Below are 13,077 nucleotides of genomic sequence, written 5' to 3'. Positions count from 1 at the left end.
AAGGATGACTTTTTTCTGACCTTTGAGGCAAAATTAGGCACTCAGCAACATCTGTGGCTATCTTTAACGTAGGTGATGGCCCACTGGCATTTGTGATTACTTTATCTGAGATGGTATTTTGGAATTCTAGAAAGGACTAGTAAAAATGAATCATTCCTTCCTTCATGCAATATTCACCTAGTGAACCCTAATGCCTGGTGTGGTTTTAAGCACTGCAGATATAGCAGTGAAAACAACATACAACTTACTCAATAGAGGAGAGAGATATAGACAATGACAAGCATTTTAAAAGGTAAAATAGATGTCAGATTGAAAAATAAAGTTGGGAAGGACAATAGACAGTGCCAAAGAATGGGTGCAGTTTTAAAGAGAGTGAGCAGGACTGGCTTTACTGAGTAAGTAATGTTAAGAGGTGAGAGTGTGAGCCATGTAGGAATCTGGGGGAAGAGCATTTCTTCCAGAAGGAAGATGGAAGAAAATGCTGAAGAGGAAGTATTCAAAGAAGAACCAGGAGGTTAGTGTGTCTGAGCAGAATCAATGGATGGGAAGCCACATGACACAGGTGGAGATGCAGCAGGGTCAGGCCATGTGGAGCTTGAAGGTGGTTGTAAGGAATTTGGCATTTAGTCTTAGTCTGATGGGGAGCCATCAGGGGCTGTGTAGAGTTGGAAAACTACAGAGTTTGAGCAAGTCCCCAAGATGGCTCTCACTTCTGACACCAACTGCAAGTTCACGGGTTTCTAAAACTACCCTAAGATTTAGTAAGTCACTCAAATGACTCCCAGAACTCACCAAAAGCTGTTAAACAGAGTTATGGTTTATCACAGTAGGGCATATAGAGTGAAATCAAGTAAGCAAAGAAGCACATGGGAGGGAGTCCAGAGAAGTACCAAGTGTGGAGCTTCTGTTATCTTCTCCCTGTGGAATCTAGGCATGCTGCTTTCTTCCTACCAACATGTGACATTACACATGGAGCATTGTCCACTTAGACGCCCCTGAGCCACCACGCACAAAGATTTTACTGGGCTCCGTTATGTACGTGTGATTGATTGGTGGCCCACGTGGTGGATCTCAGTCTCCAGGCTGACTGACACCACATGACCTGAAGCCCTTATCTTGAGTCATATTGTTCCTATATGTCTAGCTAACTTTCCAGGCAGGCAAACATTACCTTGCAGGAGATCCTAGCAAAGAGCTATTTTTAGACAAGGTTAAATTATTCTCTATGCTAGAGGTGTTAAGCAAAGAAGTGACATAATCTTTTTTTTTCTTTAAGACTTTCTCAGGCTAAAACCAGTTACAGGGTATTGTAGTACTCATGTGAGGGACAAGAATGGCTGTAGGCATGTGGGTAACAGTGAATATGGTCTTAAGTGTTGGATAATGATAGGTTTTTAAGCTAAAGCCAGAAGGATTTACTGACAGATTGGATGTGGACTAAGAGGGAAAGGGAAGTGCTAGGCACCCTCCAGGAGCAGCTAAGACTGCAGAGAAAGGGTGCAGAGTGGGCACTGGGGCTGAGGATTTTCCAGAGGTCAGTTTTGGAAAGGCTAACTTCAAGGCTCATTCAGCAGTTTACCCCACTTACTAAGCCGCCATTTCATCCTGTCAGGGATTAGTAAAGCTACACATTGTGTTTGAGTTTAGAAGTGTTAAAAGCACTGCTAATTCCAACCCATTTTTTATAACTGCTACTGCAGGAAGAATGTGTGAAAATGCTTTCTTCACACAAGGAGTTAGATCACATCATAAAGCAAAATGGAACAAAGTGATTTCCTTTGACTTTATGCATATCATAAGTGATAAAGAACAGACACAATTAATAAACAACCACTGTCTGTTATACTAGCTTTGTTCTATGACTACAGATAGTAGTTAATTTATTCTTTTGTTTGTTTGTTTTTCCACAAACCTTCAAGTCCAGACAGTAAGTATTAAAATTTACATCTAAAAGTGATAGCGAAGGTCTCTGTGCACATTTGAGGGGACTCTGGCTGTTAGGAAAACTGTGCTAGTGACGATGAAATGGCAGGAGGAGGGCCACAGTGTGGCCCTGCACAGTCTGCACTGGGGTCTTTCTCTTCACCCTGCACTCCAGCTAATAAGCTTTATATCTCATAAGGTGTGCTAATCCTCCAGCACAGACACTGTACTTCACTGGAGCTGGAGAAACAAAACACCCAATTTTTGCATCCTAGGTTTCTTTAGTTAAAGCTGATCCTTTTCTTAGAGGGCGATTCTTATTTCTGAATTCATATTTTCATTCTCAAAGAAGAGGTTTATTTTATTCTGTTTTCAGCCACCCATGAGCCTCCACATCACTCTTTCTCCCAGCCACACACATTCCATTCCCATACATCTTCGTCATTATTGCTTCCCCACTGCTGTTCTGGGTTGCAAGCCGCCCCCATTTCCTTCAAGGCAAGTTTGTGGTTGTGCCTCTCTCATGAGGTTTTTCCAGAGAGTCATGTTCTCTTTGGCTTTGACATTTTAAAGGGTTAAGATAGCAACAACAACAGATTCCAATTCAATGCTTATTTGATGCCAGATCCTTTGCTAAATACAAAACGCAATCTCTCACCATCCTGTGTGGTTTGGGAGACCTTGTTATTCACATTTGAAATATGAAGTCATGGAGACTTTGAGAAGTCAAGGAACTCGTCCAGGATTGTGATTGCATCATGGGAGGGAGCTGGGATTGAGACTTCTTATCTTCCAGACGTTGCTCCACATCACCTGGAGCAGGGCTCTAGGAACTAGACCTGTGTTTCCAAAATGTGGCATGAATTTGGGCAGTACAGGTGATGTTAAATAAATGTGAGTCTCACAGTGATAAGGTCATTTTCTTTTCTGTTTAGTTTTTGATCCTTTTGGTTGAATAATGGAGAAACCATTTAGTTGGATGCTGCATGCTTGACATACATCTGTAAAACTTTCTAATATACTTGTGTTACTAAGAAGTGAGCAAACTTCTAGCTCAGATCTTTGACAGCAAGAGGATGTAGCAGAGTTTTATAACAATTTTTTATTTATTTATGTATTTTTTTTTTTTTTTGAGATGGAGTCTTGCTGTATTGCCTAGGCTGGAGTGCAGTGGCGTGATCTCGGCTCACTGCAACCTCCACCTCCTGGGTTCAAGCAATTCCTTGCCTCAGCCTCCCAAGTAGCTAGGATTATAGGCACACGCCGCCACGCCTGGCTAATTTTTGTATTTTTAGTAGAGACAGGGTTTCACCATCTTGGCCAGGCAGTCTTGAACTCCTGACCTTGTGATCCACGGGCCTCGGCCTCCCAGAGTGCTGGAATTACAGGTGTGAGCCACCACGCCCAGCCTTTTAATGTAGTTTTTAAGTCTGCTTTCAACTTACAACAGGGGATACTGATTTGATATTGATGTGATGATTCCAACTTACAAAAATTTATTCATTTAAGGAAAATGAAGCAAGTTGATTAAAAACGAATCACATAGTGGCACAATGATTTGACAACCATCATAAAAGTTGTATATGAATGATGGATGTCGACAACTGTCCCATGCTCAGAAGCCTGAGTGGCAAGTGATACATGATGTAATATCTTACATCAATTCCCATTTCTCACCCGACCAGTCATAGAAAGGGCTAGGAAAACTATTGCAGCAGCAAGTGGGCCAGATTGCCCTTATCTCCAGTGAGCACACACACGGGGCACTAGGAGAATAGACTGCTGCTTTGTCTTAAGCTGAGATCAACCAGGCAGCAATGTCAGTGATTGGAACAGGAAAGACAACAAAGATAGTCAACCGCAGAATGTCCATGTCATCTCAGTCTGTACTGAAGCAACAATTCCCTAAACTCAGACGCTGCCCTGTATAAAAAACCTCTTACCACCTACTCATTACTTGGGTTGTCCCTTGTCCTCATTTTAGTCTATTTCAATGATTTTCAACTGGGGATATTTGTCAATGTCTGGAGACACTTTTGGTTGTCAAACTGTGGGGTACCACTGGCATCTAGTGAGTAGAGGCCAGGGATGCTGCTCAATATCCTACAACGCCCAGGACAGCCCTAATAGCAAAGCATGATTGGACGACGTCAGTGTTGCTGACTTTAGTAGAGCTGAGATCAAGTCCATATTACAAGCTCCTTTGAAATTCCTCCTGAATTTATTCCTCAAAATGAAGCTCTTAGAGCCTACATGGCTAAGCCTCTTGCTTCTTCATCTCATGTCTGTGCAAGTATGTTTTCTTGTCATAGTGTTGTTGGCCTTGCTATAGCCCCAGGGATGGAGGGAGGGGATTGTACTCCACTTGTTCAACCTGTTGTTTTTTTTTTTTTTTTTTTTTTGAGGCGGAGTCTTGCTCTCTTGCCCAGACATGAGTGCAGTGGCGTGATCTCGGCTCACTGCAAACTCCGCATTCCTGAGTTCACGCTATTCTCCTTCCTTAGCCTCCCGAGTAGCTGGGACTACAGGTGCCCGCCACCACGCCCAGCTATTTTTTTTTTTTTTTTTGTATTTTTAGTAGAGACGGGGTTTCACCATGTTAGCCAGGATGGTCTCAATCTCCTGACCTCGTGATCCACCCTCCTTGACCTCCCAAAGTGCTGGGATTACGGGCGTGAGCCACTGCACCCAGCTTCTAACTGTATTTTCAGTTTGCCTCACTTTCACAGACAAAAGTAAACATTGTGCTTTTTTTCCCCTTTTAATTTTGTATCCCTCTCTGTCAGGTGCTTCAGATCTGTTTTTCTCAGGTTTTTGAATACCAGATTTTCATTTTCCCAACGCTGACACCCACCCCTCTTCTCAACTGTACATTTCCTTTTTTAATTACTGCATCAGTATGGCTCATGCAACCATGATATTATTCTCAAACGTTTTGCATATGTAGATCTTGTCTCTCCAAATTAGTTCTCAGCTCCTCAAAGAAAAAGCTTATGTTTACATCCTTCACAACGGCTGTTATGCTTTGTCTCTGGTAGGTGTAACGAGTACCTTATTCTTTCAATTATAACGTAATTGTAAATGTAAAATACAACATTGATTTAATAGCTGCCTTGGCAGGGGTGGAGAAAAAGAAAAGCCTACCTTAAATGTACATGTTGGCTGGGCGTGGTGGCTCATGCCTGTAATCCCAGCACTTTGGGAGGCTGAGGAGGGTGGATCACCCAAGGTAAGTTCGAGACCAGCCTGGCCAAGATGGTGGAACTCTGTCTCGACTAAAAGTATAAAAATTACCCAGGCGTGGTGGCAGGCACCTGTAATCCCAGCTACTTAGGAGGCTGAGGCAGAGAATTTCTTGAACCCAGAAGGCAGAAAGGTTGCAGTGTGCCGAGATGGTGCCACTGCATTCCAGTCTGGGCAACAGAGCAAGACTCTCTCTCTCTCTCTCTCTATATATATATATACACATACACACACACACACACACACGCACACGCACACACACACACACGCACACGCACACGCACACACACACACACGTTGAGGTCAAAATGTGTTCTGCTTTTGGCAATGTCCATATATTCTACACACACACACACACACACACACACACACACACACACACACACACAGAAACAGAGAGAGAGAGAGAGAGCCATGTGCACAGCATACATCTTGGAAGCAAGAAAATATGAAACTAGTTGGCTTACTGATTTCAAATGTTTACTTATTCATTCTGTCTACCATGAGATAATTTATTTTAGTTTTCATAATTTCAGCCCCATTAGTATTTTTCTAATAAGATATGTTAATGTGCAATGTTTTGGGCAAAAGGAGAGAACAGAGTTTCTGAAGTTGGGCAGTCCGTGTGTATGAACCATAGTGTCTGGGTCTTGAATCTTCACAGTACCCGGGACCACAGTCCCAGGACATGCACACTTGTGCTCTGTCCACTAGGCTCAGCCCCACAGGCTGCCCCTCTTCCCACCTTCTCCCCAACGTGTTGGCTTCACTTACCTGTGTCCCACCTAAAAGCTTTATATGTGCAGTTCTGTCTGTCAAGACTGCTTTTCCTGCCTTCTTTCTCAAACCACTCCCCTCCCCAGGGTAACTCAATGAATTCTCAGTGTCAGTAAAAGTTGCTCAAGGAAGCCTAGGTCAGGTTCCCAGCTATGCCTTTCCTAGCACTGCCTTCTGCTTCACAATTCATTCTACAGTTATTTATTGAGCACCAAATGTAAACCCAGCCATGCTCTAGGCATTAGTGGAAAAGCTGTGAATATATCACAATAAAATCCCTGTCTACAGGGAGTTCACATTCTGGTAGAGTAATAGAAGCTCTCTTTAGTCGAAGATATAATTGTGTACTCTACATATTCTATTTAATACTTGCAGTAAGTCCAGGTGAGAGTTCTTAGCATTACGTTTGTTTACATATGAAAATGCAGATTTAGACAGGTTAGATAGCTGGTGGTAGGTCACAAAGCTGGTGAGATGCCAGGTCAGCCAGGTGAACCCTGGTCAAACTCCTGCATTCTATTATGTTGCCTTGACATGTATTTGGTATGTGGAAGAATGAATGGTTCCCAACATTTTCTGAGCTATTGGTTCCCTCTGGACTTTTGAATAATGGAATAATCCATGATTTGGAGTGACAGGCATTTCATTTAGGCAATTATTGGGAAACTCAAAACTATACCTGCATCTGTATGGCAGCAATATTATTATATTTGAATGCTTATCTTCATAGAGGAAATTAGAAAGACCTAACTTAAACTTATTTTTTAACCTTCTCTGGGTTTCCAATCCACTGGTTTCCGTTAATGTAAGGAGTGTCGGGTCACTTGGGACTACTTTGGATACAGGAAGAGCATCCAGGGTAAAAATCAATGGGTAAAGAGAAAGGAGGAATCGGGAGCATCAGAAGTCAAAGCAGGTGGCTTTGCTATTCTGCTAAAGGGTAAACCCATTAGAACATCTTTGTTCTGTGTTGAATTTTCTCTGGAGACGAGAAGCAGACATGGCTGTATGAGGTTATGTAAGACCATTAGCCTATTTGATGTACCTTTCTTTTCACTTCCTTTTTTTCGTTTGTTTATTTTCTTCTCACTGCCCTGGGGAGTTAGCCCATCATGTGGTTTTGATGGAGGCATGTAGTAACATTTTAAAGTGTTGTAAAGCTGCTTATGAAACAGTTCCAAACACATCAAGTAGGAGGGGTAGATACGATAAAAGGACTTGTGGGTAGAGTATAGCAGAGACCCGATGGAAGAGCATCTGAAGGTCAGTTTGTGGTCATTAGCATCTTCGTGGGTCAGGTTGTCCAATGAAGGACACATGCCTTCAAGCAATAGGAGCAAAAGCCCTAACAATTTACACCAAAGACCTCATTTCTGTTCTATTTAGAGCTCTTAATGCATTTTGTGTCTTTACTGCACAGTGGTGATTTCTTGGCCAGATCTGGTTGATTAAGGCCTTTGGACTCTCACAACTTAGAAAGAAAATGAAACAAGTTGCTGACATATAAAATTCAGGTGTCTTCACATAAAAGTCAAGAAGTCTTGCTTCTCTTAAACAATCAGAAACTATGAGTACCTTGGACGCGTATTTCCCCATTCCCCCACGTAGACACCTGACTAGGGCTGACTTCTGGCTCCTATGCTTAGACGGGACCTGTGCTCTCGGCTAGCTGTGCTCCCTGTACCCTTGGTCATAATGGGTTTGAGCATTCATGTTCTCTGCCTGAACTCTAATGGAATTTGAGGTTGTGTCTCCTGTTCTTTTCTGTTAGTGGTAAGTGGTGTGTGTGTGTGTGTGTGTGTTCCAGATCTTCAGGCGGAGGAGAGGGAAGTCTATGTACATTAAAGAAGAATGTTTGGTACTATAGTTGTTTTGGTTTCGTTTGTTTTTGATAACAATATTATTTTAGCGATTTAAATGTCATTAAAGGAAGGTTGTAGATTTATTACATTGCTTAAAAGTGGGCATTGGGGGCCGGGTGCGGTGACTCACGCCTGTAATCCCAGCACTTTGGGAGGCAGAGGCGGGCAGATCACGAGCTCAGGAGTTGGAGACCAGCCTGGCCAAAATGGTGAAACCCCATCTCTACTAAAAACACAAAAATTAGCTGGGCATGGTGGCACATGCCTGTAATCCCAGCTACTCAGGAGGCTGAGGCAGAAGAATTGCTTGAACCTGGGAAGCGGAGGTTGCAGTGAGCCAAGATTGCACCACTGCATTACAGCCTGGGTGACAGAGCAAGACTCCATCTAAACAAACAAACAAACAAACAAAAAACACGTGGGCATTGGGTAAGAGTGATTTTCCAAGAGTAAAATGAATGGGTTATGATATAGATTAAGCATTCCACCACTAGTATTAAAAATAAGATAGAATAGAAAATAATAGCATGTTATAGATTGATGATAGATTGATAGGTATACTGGCTAAAAATCTAAACTTTATTTCCTACGGTGCGTTGCAGTTAACAAAGACTTTGAAAGCAACTAGATTGTCCAAGCTGGAGAAACATAGCTGCAAGGTTTGGTATTAATCTGTCACACTACAAGTGTTTCTGAGTAACAGGTACTTTCATTACTTCTGGAACCAAGGTTGGCATTTAAGGAAGTAAATAAATATACAGTGACCTCTGCCCCAGGGGAAACCAGTGGCCACTTTTTCCTCTGAAAGAACTGATTAAGATTACTTCCTTCTCTTAACAAATTAATATTTCCGTGTTTGATGGAAAAAAGATGTATGAAAAACAAAACCTTACAGAATTGGATGCCAAGCAATAGAGTCAAGTTTGTATGATGGCTTAAATAAGGACAAGGTAGCAGAAAGGGTTTAAGTATTTTGAGATGTCTTCAGGGAAGAAATGAGACTTTATTGAAAATGCCTTGAATTTCAGTTTCAGATCTTCTTTGGATTAAAATGACTTAATAATTAAAATCACATGATCAACCTCATGAGCTAGTTCTTTAGATTAGCTTATTGAAAGAGCCATCATTTTTTTCCCTCTGTTTCTTCTTCTTCTTTTTTTTCTTTTAGTGGCGGGTGAAGGGGGATGGTGCCTCTGTCTATCACCCAGGCTGGAGTGCAGTGGCATGATCTCGGCTCCCTGCAACCTCCACCTCCCAGGTTCAAGCTATTCTCCCTGCCTCAGCCTCCGGAATAGCTGGGATTACCGGTGCCTCCTGCACCATGCCTGGCTAATTTTTGTATTTTTTAGTAGAGATGGAGTTTCACCATGTTGGCCAGGCTGGTCTTGAACTTCTGACCTCAGATCATCTGCCTACCTTGGCCTCCCAAAGTGCTGGGATTACAGGTGTGAGCCACCGCACCCAAACTCCCTCTGTTTCTTCATACATGGCTCATATTCATAAAATTCATGAAATTTAATTCAAATTTAATGGGTTTTGGCCCATTACTTAGGCCATGCCTTATATATAGAAAGCTGTCATTTGACTGCGGTACTGGACCAACTGCAAAACATTAGATACCTCTTCCTCGTTTTATTGCATTAATTGCATAGACTGGGCTAGACTAAAAAAAAATAACAGTGGTTTAGGCTGAAAATTTGCTTTGTTTCTATGTTGTGCTAAACAGTTCTTTAGATGGGAGCAAAATTCAGGCACTGAAGCTACCGTTCAGTTTTTCAGCAAGAAATTCTGAAATGGAAGGAGTGGCATTGTGTCTTAGAATAATCGGGCCTTTAAAAACAAGCAAGCAAACAAAACAACCTCTTAGTTTACTGTTGGCATATGGATGTATCAAATTCAGAGCTTCTTTTAATATCCCTGTGTATGATTTTGTCCAAGTTCTTTAAAAATATTTATAATAATTAAATATATTTTAGTGTAGTTTTATATATATACACACACACGCTAAAATATGTGTATGGCATATATATACACACACATATATACTAAAATGTATTTAAGTAAAAAACATTTGTTTGTTTCTTGCCTAATTGTGTGTACCAGTCTTCCTTTATTAATGAAATTTATTTCTCTTTGTTTACCTTTACCATCTGAGGTACAGATACCCTTCTTTTTAATGCTTGATGTTCATTATCAAAACCATACAGCTTTCCGTGAAGAACTTTTCTAATGTTCCAAATATTAGTTCAGCAGAGTCATACTCATGGCCAAAAAAAATTAACGGCATTTGATCCATCCCGTTGAATGAAAGCTGGAGTAATATTTAATCTAGGATTTTAGGAAGGAAAGAATCCTTAAAGCCATGGTCGGTAGGGAAAGCGAGAACAGAAGCTAAGAGATATAGAATCTTCCTCTCCTCTGCACTGGCAGTTTCTGATGAGGAGCTATTCACAGGCTGCACAAAGGAATGTGCTTGCACAGGTATTTCTCTTTGAGGGTGGTAAGGTGAAAGATAGGGAAGGTGAAGTATTTATTATACTGAAAATCAAGAAACAGCTTTTTTATTAAATTTCTCTTTTACTTTGTGATAGAAAGTATTCAGCACAGGTTAGCCTGGAGTCCCTTGGTCCCCTGCCCTTGTTAATTACAATTAATTGAACACTTTGAACATTTCGATTCTAGTTAACTTTGTTTAGCAAATGTGAACAAGAATCTTGATCTCATAAAAAATAATAAACGGGCACAGCCTAGTGGAGTATTCCAGGATTTTAGTGCATTGAACTTCTAGGCGCTGGATTTTCAGAAGCTATTTTGTTTTTTTTTTTTTCACAGGATGTGTGAGACTGGTGAAGGGCTGTTTATCTTTCAGACCCGAGACGGGGAGGCCATCTATCAGAAAGTCCACTCTGCTGCCTTGGCCATAGCCGAGCAGCACGAGCGCTTGCTACAGAGCGTGAAAAACTCAATGGTATGTTTGGAATTTCTTGCTCGTGTCCCAGTGCCTATCACTGCAGAAAGCAATTGGCTCGTTTTTGTGCTGGAAAATATGGTCAGCATTATTTGAGCAGATGATTGATTCCTCTTCTCAATAGTGTATCACTTGGATTAAATGCCATTCCGGAATGCCTGATGTAGGCCGTGGGTAACCCCTTAACCATGCATCCCCATTATCTACTTTGCAACTCAATCGCAAGGGTGTGTAAAATTAATTTGCATGTGTATAGACATCTGTAGACACAACCATGTGGATCATCTACCTATGGAGATATGTCTTGCTATATCAGAAGTTATTTCAAATGTCAACAGAGGCCAGAGAGAAAAATGTAAATGAAAGAAGAGGGCTGAGGGAAACTGGAGTGAAATGTCAAAAGCCCAAGACCAGACAACTGTTGACGTGAGAACATGAGATTGTGATATCCATGTGGGTAGATCACTTGATTTTTCAAGGGAAGCCAAAGATTTGAGTCTGTGTGTAATACCTGCCAGTTGGTAACTGTTGGAAATTAATTCTAGTAAGACTCCAACACTGCGGGTGGGTCAAAGAGAACCTGTCTGTGGGTGAACTGCTACCCACAGTCATGCATGTGCCGTGTCTTATAGTCATTGGTATATAAAGATGCCCAAACACACAGCATACATAAACATGCCCTCAGAACATTTACTCTTTGCTTTACATTGTGCTAGGGACTTGGATTACATAAAGAATTATGTTCATGAGGCCAGGCGCGGTGGCTGACTCTTGTAATCCCAGAGCTTTAAGAGGCTGAGGCAGACTGATCGCTTGATCCCAGAAGTTTGAGACCAGCCTGGACAACATGGGGAGACCCTGTCTTGATAAAAATACAAAAATTAGCCAGCCACGATGGTACATGACTGTAGTTCCGGCTACTCAAGAGGCTGAGGTAGGAGGATCACTTGAGCCCAGGAGGTAAAGGCTACAGTGAGCCGAGTTTGTGCCACTGCACTTAAGCCTGAGTGACAGAGCGAGACCCTGCCTCAAAAAAAATAAAAGAATTATGTTCATGAGTTTATTCTTTAAGGAGAGTAAATTCATGAAATCATAAATCATAAATGAATGCACAACAGTTAAATAATGCACAGCATGCATTGTGGCTGCAAACACATACATAGAGCTACACATCTGGAAGGAAATATACAAAACAAAGAGGAATTGGGTTGGCATGGTAAGATTTGGGTAGTTTGAAACTTTACGATTGAAACATGTGGGGTGTTTGGATTTAAAGAGTGGAGGGGCAAAGCATGCCAGTAACGTGATCTGTTCCAACACAGCCTCGGGTTATTTCCAAATGACGTCTATAGGCAGCACTCCAGGATTTTAGAGCAGGGGTCAGCAAAGCTTCCTGTAAATGTTTTATGCTTTGTGGACCAATATGGCCTGCAAGTACTTAACTGCCATTGTAGCACAACTGCAGCTATGGGAAAGATATAATCAAATGAGCATAGCCATGTCTCAAAACAAACTTAATGGACATTGAAATACAAATTTCATATAATTTTCACATGTCATGAAATATTACTCTTCATTTTCTCTCAACCATTAATAAGTGTACTTTATTTATTTATTTATTTATTTGCATATGGGTCATTCAGAAACAGTCAGGAGGCTGGATTTGGGCCACAGGACAGAGCTTATTGTTGGAAAAGAGCAAGTGCCCCCGTGAACCACTGCTGACATAAGCATTTGTGAGAAACCAGGCTTGAAGACTTGTGTATGATCTCAGAGGTGGCGGAGGTGGGCATGCTGAGGAGGAGGCATGGAATGAATTAAGGGGTTTTGATGGTGGTTTTCATATGTCAACTTGACTGGGACACAGGGTGCCTGGATATTTGGTTAAACTTTCTTTTGAGTGTGTCTCTGAAGGTGTTTCTGAATGGCAGCAGCATTTGAATTGATAGATTGAGTAAAGCAAATTGCCCTCTGCTATGTGAGTGGGTCTCATCTAATCTGATGGAGGCCAGAATAGAACAAAAGGGAGGGTAAGAGAGAATTAGCTCTCTTTGTGGTCTTGAGTTGCGACATTGGTCTCCTTTGGCCTTCAAATCCAGACCAGAAATCATCACCATTGGCTTTCAGGCCTTAAGACTGCAGATCTTGGTGTATATATCGTACTTACTCTGTTTCTGGAAAACTGTGACTAATATAACTAATTTAGGGGTAGACATAGATAAAACAAGAGATAAATTTCAGTACCATCATACTGTGTTCAAGATCATGACCCACGAAGCCAGACTTAGTTCCAACACCAGTTCT

General features: G+C 41.6%; 1 protein-coding gene across 2 annotated transcripts in view; it reads left to right on the top strand.

Moving 5' to 3' along the window:
• The window catches only part of DOK5 (docking protein 5), a 173,678-nt gene that overhangs the window by 121,992 nt on the left and 38,609 nt on the right, over nucleotides 1–13,077 (top strand). For both annotated transcript variants that reach the window (XM_050746533.1, XM_050746534.1), the window contains exon 6: nucleotides 10,638–10,773. In XM_050746533.1, the coding sequence (XP_050602490.1) occupies nucleotides 10,638–10,773 (136 nt within the window). The remainder of the gene's footprint in view (nucleotides 1–10,637; nucleotides 10,774–13,077) is intronic.

The sequence above is a fragment of the Macaca thibetana genome, chromosome 10 (genome assembly GCF_024542745.1).
Source record: "Macaca thibetana thibetana isolate TM-01 chromosome 10, ASM2454274v1, whole genome shotgun sequence".
NCBI classification, from domain to species: Eukaryota; Metazoa; Chordata; class Mammalia; order Primates; family Cercopithecidae; genus Macaca; species Macaca thibetana.
The sequence above is the reverse complement of the archived record's forward strand: the minus strand, read 5'-3'. Positions and strand labels throughout refer to the sequence as shown.